This window comes from Orbicella franksi, chromosome 15 (assembly GCF_964199315.1).
Source record: "Orbicella franksi chromosome 15, jaOrbFran1.1, whole genome shotgun sequence".
Lineage (NCBI taxonomy): Eukaryota > Metazoa > Cnidaria > Anthozoa > Scleractinia > Merulinidae > Orbicella > Orbicella franksi.
Window position 1 is genome coordinate 2,644,109 of NC_138159.1, and position 13,402 is coordinate 2,657,510.

Genomic DNA, 13,402 nt, shown 5'->3' on the forward strand with positions numbered 1-13,402 from the left:
GAAACTCTGTTCTCTGCTGTACTCTACTCTAGATACCCTCAGCCTCCCCAAGGCTAGAAAAAACCCACTAATTTCAGCATGCCCTTTGCAACTCTCAAATGTCGCTTGCCCTGAGCAAGACTTGGTGTACTTTTTTCTATTATTTACTTGGCAGACGACTTGCCTGGGCCCTTGCCCTTTGGGAAGTGAAAATGAAAAGTTATTTGCCCAGCAGGAAAATCTACTTGTCTGAGTTGACCAGATGGTTCTTTTCTTGAACCCTGTCTACCCTACTCTTTTCTAAAGTGCCTAGTTTAAGTTTCTCTATGCTTTTAATGTCATTTCTCTATTTCTGTCCACTTTCAGTCCAGCTGAGGCATTCTTCAAACATTCTATCGAAATCAAGAAAAATTCTCTTGGAAGTGACCATCCCTCACTTGTGAAGGTACATGGCTCATAGCCAACAGTGTTTTATCGTTTTACTAGTTAAGCATGTTAGTGAAAAATACCCCTTCCACACCCCAACAGTTAACTCTGACTATCAGTGCATGAAAACAGGGGTTTAATTAAGGGCCAGGCACTGGACAAATTGTCTGGCTGAGAGGATGATTTTGCCCACTTGTTGTGACCATGTACATGTAGAGGAAAGTTTTTCTTATAAAGAAGGTCAGTTCAAAACGTTTGCCTGCCTGTGAAAACCAGCTCAGTTGCTCTCCTGCTGAAAACATCAATAAAACCCCTGTGTAAAGGTCTAAATTGTTCCAACCTTTAACTCTTGACTTTTTTTTTTAACAGGATTTGGAAGGTTTGGCTATTTTGTACAAGAAACAAGAGAAGTGAGTAGCTCTCCTTTAAAATATGTTATTATCTACACGATGACGTTTCCATCTGCAAAATTGCTGGTAGAACCCCACAGCAGTGCTCTCCTTGACAAACACTTGTGCCGGTTGTTCCTGTTCAAAATGTAACTGCTCTTTCGTCAAACTACATGTATGTTCTAAAAACTAAATGAGCATCTATTAGTTTGTAAGCTCAGATCAAGGTCCATAGGTTAGGAAATGAAGCTTGATGTTATTAAAAGTGGAACTGGTTACCACTGTTTTCATTGCTATGCGACCTTTGAATTGAAAACACACCCTTTGAAATAGCCGTCAATCAAACAGCAGTCACGTGGCTTCACATTCAAAGAGGAAAGGTTGGTGATGGCGAACTCTAGGAAGTTTGAATGCCAGTTGAATACATCTGCAAATTGATTTCATGAAGCAACTTACAATAAATCACTAACTTACTTTTTTGTGCAGGCTGTTCAATGTTTGTGTTCCTTCCTCTGATGGTAGTTCGATACTCACTTTTTCAAAGCTATCTTTGTTGTTCCCAACATTTTTGCTGAGTGTGCAGCCATTTCTGCCAACCAGTATTCCATATAAGGTACCACTGTTTGATTGACGGAAGTCTGATGCAAAGAGTGTTTTGATTTCGAAGGTCGCAGAGCTGTTGAAATATTGGTAATATAGGGCCAATTGCACTGGTGGGTCAATTACATCTGCGATCTTAATGTTACTCACACTGTGCCTTTCACGAAATAACATTAATAGGCTAGTGCTTTGGAGCATATTTCAATTTACGTTGTTGAGGACAGTGTTTCCTCCTCTATCTTCCAGGCATGCCATGGCAGAATCTTTACACAAACAGGCTGAGGGAATCAAACAGAAAACAAACTCAGTAGTAAGTGTACAAATGTTGCTTCATTGAAACAAGTTTGTGTACTTGGTTCTTTTTGTTTGTCTGAGATAAGGATCAATGCAAGAGGACAAGACAGGAAGGCAAGTCTCTTCAAACAGTTTTATTGCAGGTGGTATACACAAGGGAACAATATTTTTCTCTGAATCTAACCCTGGGACAAGCTTCAGGGCCGTGCGGAGTAAGGGTGGGGGGGGGGGGAGGGGGAGGGGGCCTCCCTGCAAAATTGGCCAGGGGTGTGTGGCCCGCTTTCCAAAACCTTTACCCTATTTAAGACCAAGCTCTGTGATCTTCCCTACCATATTTATGACCTGACCAAAAATTTGATACCCTATTTACATGTAACACCTGACACTTAAATCAATACCGCGTTTCAGTTCCCTGGTTCAGACCAATGTTAAAGGCAATGTTTATTTGCTTTTGTTAGGTAGGATAGCTTCTTCTAGAAAACATACTCAATTCAAAACTACCGGTACATTGCAAAAACCATACCCTATTTGAGACCAAAATGGCCAAAATTCATACCCCATTTCTCACTTAAACGGCTAAAAACCCATACCCTTTGGGTCTGCACACACCTATATAACCCGTATACCCCCTCTCCCCTCCCTCCATGCTCGCATGCTTCAGGGATTTCTCCATGTCAAGATTTCTATCCAGAAAAGTTCCATAAAACTTGTTGCTGGTTGTTGTTCCAGTGTTTTGATTTGTTACCTCTTTAACTGAGCTGTGGCAGGGTTAGCATTGAAGTGTATTGCCAGGAGAAAATGTGGGTTCTTTTTTGAATGTTTATAGAAGGTGAAAGCTCTTTTCCTGTCTGCAGGTTGAACTCAGTGATTTAAAAAAGAAAACCCTCCAAATGGAAGAGCTGGCTCGTGGATCACCTAGTGCTGAATTGGCTCGGTCACTCAATGAACTGGGAGTGTTATACTTTCTTCAAAACAATTATGAGTGAGTTAAACATACCACCTTGTTTTGCGTCTTTCTTCAGTTTCAGGGACAAGTTCAAAGATATTTGCCTGCGTTTACGAGACATACCATAAGCTTTCTGATTTCGAAAAACCGTGCCTGAAACCATCAGAAAACGCAACTAAGGATCAGTAGAACCGATGGGAATAGGCTAAAAATTGGTGCGTTAAATTTAGGTGCAGCCTTGATTTAATGTTTTTAAAGTGATTAAGCAACATGCATGGTAGAGGACGAACGTTAAGTAGCTCAGTACAGTAACGCTTGTATGGGTGACTGTCACAAGACAATTTTCTCTCCATTCCACAACAGAGCTGCCAGGTCATTTTTTCAGCGGTCCTTGGAGATGCGCGAGTCTGTCCTGGGTCCTGATCATCCAGATGTAGCACAGTCGCTTCATAACTTAGCAGCCTTGTACAATGATCAAAAGATGTAAGTATCATTCACCCTCTCACTCCCAAGATTGCTGCACAATGTGCCCACTGTATGTTCAATATTTGGACAATTTGGTTCAAATTTGAACAGCAAAAGGCCTTGGATAGATCTGTCTTTTGAATGCATAAAATGATACCCAGTCTTATATGAAACGTTTCATATGAGACCCCGTTTTATATGAGACTTATATGATCACCCCTTCTTATATGATTAACTATCCTTACAATTTTGGCAATTTTTTACTCTTACACTTTAACGGCTAAGTTAATATCTGACCATAACCAACACATCAAGAGCTGAAAATTAAGCTATAAATTAGGAGCATACCTCAACTATAGGACGAATAAGATATTTTCCAGCGACTTCCTCTATGGCTGTTAGTATGATATATGGTAATCCGCAAACAATGCCTTTCAAATGGTGTATTATTTATTATATGTGTGTTCTCTGAGTCAATAATTACTACTTACTCTCCCAAGTCTGTCCGGTATGCACTGTAGTTCCTAGACTCACACTCTAATGACCAAAAAATCTCAAACTAGTTGAACAAAAGAAAGCTGTTTTCAGGGACCAAAGAAGATTAGTAGCCCCAAGGTCATTTGCTGGTCTACGATATAGTAGAATTTTTAAGTCTGATGTTTAGTTCTTTGTGAATATTACCTTGAGTAAATTTAATTGTTAGCTGGACTCGCTTAATAAGAAGCTTTTCCTTGTGTAATTGTTGTTTGGCAGGTATGACAAAGCAGAACCTCTCTATGTAAGAGCGTATCAGATTCGATTAAAGGTAAGAAGACGAGAATCAAACTTCACCACTTTTTCAAGAGGAAAAAACCCCTAATGAAAGGTGATGTCACTGTGTTGACCCAAGGGAGGGAGGAAGGGACAGTCAGTTTATGATAGGGAATCTATGAGCTTTCAAGAGCAAATGAAATAAAAAGATCATATATTCTGCAAAACAAACTTATGAACGTGTTCGCCCAGGACAACCATCTTCCATATACATGTAAACCTTTGATGCCACTTGTATTGCAGAGACCTTTTCTCCTTCCAAATAAGTGCGTGGGATAATTTTTTTCCTGTGAAAGCTTGTTACCAAACCTTATTTGGTGCTTCTTTTTACCTACGTGTCCAAATTTGCGGTATAAGCGCAGTAACACACACTGCTGGAAGTCAGAAAGCTCTTCGGAGAATTGTGCCGACAAGGCAACCATAGTTTGACATGCTAGGCAGTTCTAAAAGGTTTTATGTTCCTTAATTATCTTTTTCATTGTCTTGTTATCTTATTCAACTTATTTAAGTAACAGGAAATAAGCAATTTATCACTGATTGAATGACAGGACTAACAAGCTCAGAAGACAGTTGAGTTTTGTTGTAAACTATGTTTTTCTCTTCAGGCCTTTCCACCACATCATGGCAGTGTGGCATCTACCATCAAACACTTGGCAGTGCTTTACAGAAAACAGGTATGAAAGATTTTCTGAGCAATTAGGAGATCTCAGATATAAATGAGCTTATTATATGATTGAGAAAATTAGTTCATTGGGATTGGCTGAAAGGAGGCAAATTTTTCTGTTTTTTTTTGTTATTTTGGACTCCAGTTCAAATTTACTGAATGTGTGCACTCGTAATTTTCTCAGCATATAATAAATGGGTAATCAAGTGAAAACTCGAGCAATCAAGGATTTACACAACTCGTGATTTTTAAAAACTCAAATTAAATTACTCTTGCCTTTTCACTACTTAAAAGTCTCGTGTAATTTTGAGAGAATTTTCAATTATCACCCATTATGGAAATCCTTAATTAAACTCGCATTTATACGGTTTCCCAACGTATACTAAGTATTGTTTTACGTCTCCATGCCATCTTCAAAACAAATTGCCAATGCATTGGCATGAATTGCACTGAAAGTTAAATGGATGCAACAGATTATAAACTTGTTTCATGTGTTATAATCTCGTATCATTTTGCTATCTTATCTGACTCATCCGGTCTCTTATGAGGAATTTGTCCGAGAGGGATTGGGACGAGTCAGTAGTATTGTTGTCTCATATGGTGTCTATCAGTTCAAATTATTTCTTATCATAATTATTTTTTGTTTTTGTTAGGGTAAATATTCTGCAGCGGAACCGTTATACAGGTACGTGTAACATTTGGCTTCGTGTTCAATTATGTAGTTTTGAGAATAAATGATGTAGGTTTGAGAATAAATTATCTGGTTTTGAGAATAAATTATATAGTTTTGAGAATATATTATGAAGTTTTGAGAATAAATTAGGAAGTTTTGTGAATAAATTGTTTTAAGACTGTGTTGTTCGACTTGATCTCTTCTTGTTCAGGCACTTGCTTTCCTACTTTGTGTAATTTTACTGGTCATTATAACAGGAGGCACAATGGCCTCTTGTTACTGTGTAGGAGTCACGCTTCGTTCTCATGTTTTTCTTCCTCTCCCTACAGACAGGCCCTGGAAATCAGAGAAAAGACTTTTGGAAAATCACATTTGAGTGTAGCCACAGTGCTCCACAACCTTGCTGTCGTTTTATGTCTACAGGTATATTGCCGAACAATTAAAACTCCAATGATTCAATGTAAATTCTCTCTACAGGGTTCGTACACCTGGAAAGTCCTGGAATTTTATTGTGGCTTTTTGCAAGACTTGAAAGTCCTGGAAAAAGGCTGCTGGTTCTAGAAAGTTCTGGAAATCTGTTTAACTCAAGTAAAAAATATGAAATGTATGGCAGACAGTAAGGAAAATTACCATTGAGATCTTGGGAGTTAAAGGGTTAATGTGAATTTTAGAATCCTGGAAAAATCAATCTGAGTCCTGGAGAAGTCCTGGACATTTGTTTATGAAAAATGTAAGTTCTGAAAATTTGGTGTTACATCAAGACAATATTCCCTGGTTGACGATTTTGTACTTTCTCATTACGTCTGTTTGAGAATGTTTTGATATTGTAAGGAGACTCGGATCTAATCACTCTTAAGGATCAGTGTACCTTAGACAGCGTTAGCCCTTCATCAGAGCATTGTGCGCGTTGGTGGTTTGTTTGTGTGTTTAGAAACTGGAACATTCTAGCATTCACACGATATAAACATGAAAATGTTTGCGAGTCATTTATGTCGCGATTTTGAGGTGCGCATATTTAGCGACACTTTAATTCTACGATTTTGCGATAATTTTGTATTTTGAATCACTTTCAAGGGGCGCAGTCACGGTATTTTGAGTTATTTTGGCCACATACAAAATTACCTTTGAATGGTAGGAAACCTGAAAATAACAGTTTAGTAAGAAAGAAAACCACCAACGAGATAATGATAAACCATAAAGGAACAAGGATGGCTAAGGATGGAGAAGATTAACACGGATTGCAAACGACGAATTTGAAAAATTGAGGCTAAACTTTTCAATACGCGCAAACCGTGACTGAGCTCCTTTAACTTAACATTTTTGCAACCCACAATCCATCAGTAGTGAAGAACTAACCCTCGAAGCTTCAGCCTCACAAACGCGCTATTATTCTTCAAATTGTGATTGACAGGACAGACAGTCAGAGGCATTACCACTGTATGAGCGAGCTCTACAGATCTATGTAGACACCCTAGGTGGATCTCACCCACAAGTGGCAGAGATGCTTGTGAACCTTGCCAAGCTAAGTTATGACCTGGTATGATGAGCAGATTATTGTTTTGTTTAACCATTTAACCTTAAAGAGTTTCCCAATTCCATGCACAAACATTAAAAATACCAAGACGTTCACCACGTGAAAGTATTGCTCAGTAGCTTTCCTTAGAATGGTCGCACAATAGGGTTTCATCCACAGAATGAAAAGGTAGAACCACCTTGTACAGCGTAATAAACAGTACCACATGAAAGTACAGCTCCGTGGCTTTCATTTGAATGGTCGCACACTAGGGTTTCATCCACAGACTTATAAAAGTTAGAACCACCTTGTACTGCATAATAAACAGCACCACATGAAAGTACTGCTCAGTAGCTTTCCTTAGAATGGTCACACACTAGGGTTTCATCCACAGACTTAAAAGTTAGAACCACCTTTTACAGCATAATAAACAGTACCACACGAAAGTACTGCTCAATAGCTTTCATTTGAATGATCACACAAGGGTTTTAACCAGACTTAAGAATTGAGATCATGTAAAACACATCCCATAGTTATGAAGCTAATCAGTGTGTTTGATTTATTTTATTCGCCGTGTTCTCAAGGGTTCTCCAGAGAAGGCAGCCCAGCTGTACAAGCGAGCTAACGACATCAGAGAAAACGAACCACATCATGGACTCTCTCGTCGGTCTTCCTTGAGCGTACTTAGTAATAGCGGTTTGAGAAAACACTCACAGTCTCCACAAACTCATGACAGTGTTTCCAGGGTGATAGCGTTATGATATAGCCGACTAATACCTTTACAGCACTTTTGAAATGGCTTACGATAGAGCGGTTTTTACTTGAGTGTCAATAAGTAATTTGTTTTGCTTTAATATGTAATACGCTACATGATTGGCTTAAAAAAAACTCGCGCCACTTTTTCATCCAATCAGAAGTAGAGTCGAAACTAATCGTGACGCGCTCGCATACGTTTTCCCGCGCTTTGCGCCAGCTACATGTATTTACTTCGAGTTTTGATTGGTTCATTGGATTTTCTGTCCTTTGTGATTGGCTAGAGGCCTAGAGTGATTACTTTGGTTTTGGTTTTCGACACCCGATTGAAAACCGCTCTAGAAGTGTTTTGATTGGTTCGTTAAAACCCGGATAGTAGAAGTACCAATACTAGTCACGCATAATTTTGATCGGAAAGTCACGCTTCTCATCGAAAGCTCTTTTTACCTATCAGTTTTATATTTATAAAAGGAAAAAAGTATTTATGCGAATACAATGTATGCTTCTGACAGCGTGGCCTTTACGTTTTGAAGCATGTTGCTCAAGGCAATACCAGAAAATATTTTATGCCTTTTACAGCAACAAATCAGATCGAAGTAAAATCATAAAAAAAACTATTTGTTATAAAGAGATTTTATAATATAAATCATCATTATATAGAACTATTTCTACCATTGTAAATAATAACGCAGCTAAACAGCAACGAAAAATAAAGCACAGTCTATATATTTGATAGCATTCTTTTCTTCTTTCGTAGTTTAACTCATCTCCTGACGCAACAATCACCGGTCATTTTGGATTTGAGTTTGAAAAAGACTTGGGTGGGAAAATCACCAGATTTTCGTGACGTCATCGTTTTTGAAAAGCCACGTTTTCAAAATGTGTGCTATCCACACGAAACCGAAAAGCCGGTGGTTTCAAATTCCTCCGGTTTGAACAGCGATTTCGAAAAGCTTCGTTTTCGTGACGGATTAGTGTGGACGGTAGGCCTAACCGTAGAAATAAAGTTGCGTTTTCAAATTTCTCCGGGTTAGTGTGGACGGGGCCTCTTTAGTGACCGCAAAGCCGACCGCAGTGACAGATTCATCGATATTATCCAACCAGGAAGTAAAGTAAATGTGTCGAGATCAATATACAAAAGCAAATGCATGTCTTTGAACAGCCAAAGTAACGTCTTTGGCCAAAATCGAGTCAGATATTGCGATAGTGATTTAGGTGCTCGATGGCAGAAATCGCTTGTATTACGACCATGTTTTGATCTTGTCAACTATTCTTTGTCAAGTGTATGCAGGCTACTTATATCATCATCTCTGGTCTGAAACACGGCAAACGGGATATTCGATTGGAGTAACCGTTAGTCTGTGCTGAGTGGATTTGGTCAAGAAAATGGAGCGAGCGAAGGAGACACTGGAGAGAACCATGCGACGAAAGCATCCTGAAGAAATTTCCAAAACCTTCAAGTTAGGTTTTTCTTTTATCAATTTATATTTCATCAAATTCGTTGGCCAAAACCTTATTAACTAAATGTAGGTAACAGACAAGATGATAAAAGCTACTTTTGAAGCTGATTTTCTCTCTCTAAAGCCTGTTTGAGCCAAATACTAGAGCCCTCAAAATTACCAATTTTGCAATTTTTTGCAATTTGCCCCGTGTGTCTTCAGCACCCATGGCCAGAATATAGTTTTCCCCAAATTGATTTTATGATATTTAGAAACGTCAATATCTGTGTAATCTCTGCTGCTAATTTGGTCTATGTGGAAAGAATACTTTCGGAGAAATTACGAATATGGTTGGGCTTGTTTTTCCTGCTTGTCAAAATGGCTGACAGGGAACATAGTAAGACGAGCATTTTCTTCTTGTTTATAAAACCCAGAATACTTTAACGGCGAATTTTATAAACTGGGAGAGTGGCTCTATCATCTGTATGAATTTCATTTGAATTGGTTCGCATGCACCCGAGAACCAGACTCGTTGACTTTTACTTTTTGAGAGTGGAACTTTTGCTCAAAAACATGGTCCTGAGGCCGACGTCATCTAGTGCGGTTACCACGGCAACGATACACCTGCCGATCCAAATATGGTTGTTTTTAGTAAAAATAGAACTGTAACCAGGATAAGACATAGTGGAATAAGAACGTTCTCTGGTTAAAAATATATTAAAAACATAAGCTTTCGGCTATCAGTCTATAGCCTTTAACGAATGAAGAATGTAGCGCGCAAGCGAAAATATATACGAATGGGGTGCGAAAAATTGAGAATAAACACAAGCGAGAAAAAAGCAAGAAGATAAAAATGTAAATGAGGCCTGATTACAATAAAATGGAGTATTGCCTAGGCAACGGCTTTGAGTTGTTATCCGCGTCGACGGTTTTTGCTGTGTGCCAAGATTCAAGTGTTTTTCGAACGCGGTAATTGCCTTTGTCAATGACACAAGCATTGTCGAAATCAATGGAGTGATTGTTTTGCCACGCATGGTTGGCAATATTAGAGCCATTTGAATAGTTCTTCAAGTTTCGTTGATGTTCCTTTTTTCGGGTTTGGAAGCATCTTCCGGTTTCTCCTATGTAATTCCAAGGGCAGTCTTTACATGGAATTTTGTAAACAACATTACATTGAAAATCTGAGGGTTGTCTGAACTTTGGTGACGGGAATTCTTGTTGAAGGATTTTAATATATTTTTAACCAGAGAACGTTCTTATTCCAATATGGTTGTTTTTGCTTATCCCCCAAGGTAACCTACCTCCACAAAAATTGAAGGGGGGGGGGGTTAAAAGGTTTCATTTCCAACTTTGCTTCACTTTCCTGGAGAATTGCTCTTAAAAGAACATACGGTATTCCACAGACGTCTCTCTTTTAAAAAGGCTTCCTATTCAGACATACAAATTTACAAAAGCTTCGCTCTCCTAAGACTGAAAAACATTCCTGTTCTCGAAAGTGACCTAACATTTCTTTGTCTCCCTCCTCCCTTGTTGTACGTTCGCATCGACTCTGACGATGAAGGGGAGTGTGAGGAACCGTTATTTCCTGGGGCGGGTGACGTGACAGACGCTGCTGTCGTTCTTCTCAGAAAGAAGATGAGTGGGAAGTGCACTTTGTTTAATTAAGGTACGTCACGATGTCTTGGCACAGCGGTATTCCGTTATAGGTACATTGCTTGCAAAAAATTGTGGACGGTAAAATTTCGAACGTTTTATTTCGAACACTTTTTGTTTCATTTTGGACAAATTTCGGACAAAAATTTCGGACAGTTTGCTGAAACATGGCTGAAGTAAGTTTTCGCCAACAAAACACAAATTAGACTAAAAAAATATCTATGAAAATGATAGTTTTACTGCACCCTCGAGATTTTACAGATACACCATCAAGCCATTGCGTATTTCAAGCCTTGTCTCAACTAGAGTTCGCTCCATAAAGTCGGGCATCAGTAAAGGAAATTAAGAGCTCTGGCGCTAGTTAAAGCTTAAAAATTTGGACAGCTTTATTTTCGGGCAGTTTATTCGTCCGAAATTATAATCGTCCAAAATTTTCTGCAAGTAATGTTTGTTGCTGTCGAGATGCTCAAAACCAAAACATATCTGGTCCGCAGGAAACCTATTCAATCGATAATGGTTATATTTTCTGCGGGTTCTTATCTCCCAATCACATTGCCAATCACTCTGGAACAAAGAAAGCATCAAGTTTTCTGATCTCTTTTTTAAGTTTCGCTTTGTTCTGTCTCGCAGGAGCCACTGTACTTGGACATTTGTGTAATTTACAGAGACTGTGGTAAGTTGAAAAAATAGGTCCGCAATGCGTATATATATAAAAAGTAGTCTTATTAGAAAAAAAAACTGTTTTAATTGAGCAATTTGTAAGGGTGTAATCTCAAACTTATCAATAATTCATTCGGATTAAATAGGGGAGATCATAACCGTGACGTTGGTTGTGGCTTCCTCTGAAAAGATATATCAAACATTAGAGACAGTGGCTCACCACATTTCCAAACTTTTCGAAGTTCGTCAAAAATACTCCACTGTGCGTCGTATTTTCAACTCTCCTCTCACTATTTGGAAATGTGATAAAACACGGTCTCTCTTGTTTGACATATCACATGAAGTATCGCCTCTCATTGGCTGCATACTGTTTTATTTTGCTGCAGAGCGGAAGGACGCCTTTGGGATCATGTCAACAGGCAAAGAGACGTACGTTTTCAGAGCATCTACCAGTCGCGAGTATCAAAAATGGCTGAAGTATCTCAGGCTTGAAGCAAAAGAACTTGGAGGATGGAAGAGACGACGTCACGGACTTCCCAATATCATGATCAAAAATCTGTAGATCTATTCCTGTAATGATACCATCCATGTGAACATTTGCTTCAACAAGTTGCAACTTCAACAAGTTGCGTGACAACCCATATTTAGGTCGTCACGCAACGCTTCTTAACTGGGAGATTCGTTGTGTGACAATGCCTTCAGAAGGAGACTACCTCATGACGAACAGATTGAAAAGTATACACGTACAACCCTTACTAGTCATTTCTTTTCTGACCATCTCAAAAATCGCGGGAACGCAAAAAACAAAAACAAAAACAAAACAAACAAACAAACAAACAAACAAACTCATGTCACTTGTCGCTTATGACTTCCTAAAGAATATAATATATTTTGTGACCATGCCCCATATACACTGCGCAGAGAGAATTGTAAAACAGAAAAAATGTAATATATTGTACAAATTTGTCATCCAAAATAAATTATGAATAGATTATCATGATAACTGCATAAGCGTCTCCTCTTCGAGAACACGTGCAAATAAAAGACGTTTCCGATCCTACCAAAGTTAAAAAAGTTTGACACCTTAAACATTTCATAAGGTCGTAATACTAGCAATAATGATAAATATTGCATAAAACGTACAACAGTTTTTAAAGACATGTTTCGGCATGCTTATGCCATCTTCAGTTTAATAGAGTGACTAATGATACGTGACACAAGTTATATACTACAAAATATGAATAAATTATTTACAATATGCATTACAAAACAGTGGAAACGGAAATTACAGAGTTAAAAAGGTGTTGAAGTGATGTAACTGTTTGTTAAGGTCAGGTTTGTTCTTACTAATATAAAAGGCTTCTTTAAGTTTAAGATCAATAGAGCTATTCGCTGAGTCTAAGATGCGAAAACAAGAAGGTGTGTACATGCCCCTGCATGAAGAAAATTGAGAAAGATGTTTAAAAATATGCGAGTTTTTATCGCTTACTGTATGTTCTTTAATCCTGGTAGAAAAATGGCGACTGGTTTCACCAATATAACAGGAATTACATCCCGCACAAGTAAATTGATAAACTACCATGGATTTTAGAGCATCAGGAGTACGATCTTTAAAACTGAACATATTCTTGATTTTGAAAGAAGTAAAAACTAATTTGATATTAAGATCCGTTTCACAAAAACGTTTAAGTAATTGCCGTAGTTTGAGTTCCGTTATTCTAGAGTACTGGCCGATAAAAGGAAGCTTAAAATAGCGTATATTGTTTTCATCATTAACGTTGCGGCTTTTTTGCGGCTTTTTTTTTAAACATTTCAATATTTAATTAAACACCTTTAAAAATTTTCAAAATACACCCAACATATGAATCACAGCTTTTCTCAACTGGAAGGGGTTTATCTGCCTGTCTACTGTGTGAACGCGTCAAAGCTACAGCTCATTATGATTAGCAAATATATCGCCGTTTGAATTTGTGAGTATCGAGACAAAACGGGTCCAGCTCCAAAACGACGAAATTGGGCTCTCTGAAGCTCATTGACCCAATAACCAGTTTCTAATGTTTTAATATCGTGTTTTAATTTATCCGAGTTAAAGAGGTTTTCCCCGAACAATTGTAGTGCACCAAAAGGGAGGTGCATAT

General features: G+C 38.3%; 1 protein-coding gene across 1 annotated transcript in view; it reads left to right on the forward strand.

Moving 5' to 3' along the window:
- LOC145469049 (nephrocystin-3-like) overlaps positions 1-8,258 on the forward strand; it is a 32,352-nt gene extending 24,094 nt beyond the window's left edge. The window contains exons 24-34 of the mRNA XM_081452699.1: positions 346-424; positions 775-815; positions 1,641-1,704; positions 2,543-2,670; positions 2,998-3,117; positions 3,853-3,904; positions 4,515-4,583; positions 5,227-5,258; positions 5,576-5,669; positions 6,658-6,783; positions 7,344-8,258. Coding sequence (XP_081308825.1) covers positions 346-424; positions 775-815; positions 1,641-1,704; positions 2,543-2,670; positions 2,998-3,117; positions 3,853-3,904; positions 4,515-4,583; positions 5,227-5,258; positions 5,576-5,669; positions 6,658-6,783; positions 7,344-7,520 — 982 coding nt within the window. The 3' untranslated portion in view covers positions 7,521-8,258. The remainder of the gene's footprint in view (positions 1-345; positions 425-774; positions 816-1,640; positions 1,705-2,542; positions 2,671-2,997; positions 3,118-3,852; positions 3,905-4,514; positions 4,584-5,226; positions 5,259-5,575; positions 5,670-6,657; positions 6,784-7,343) is intronic.
- The last annotated feature ends 5,144 nt before the right edge of the window (positions 8,259-13,402 follow it).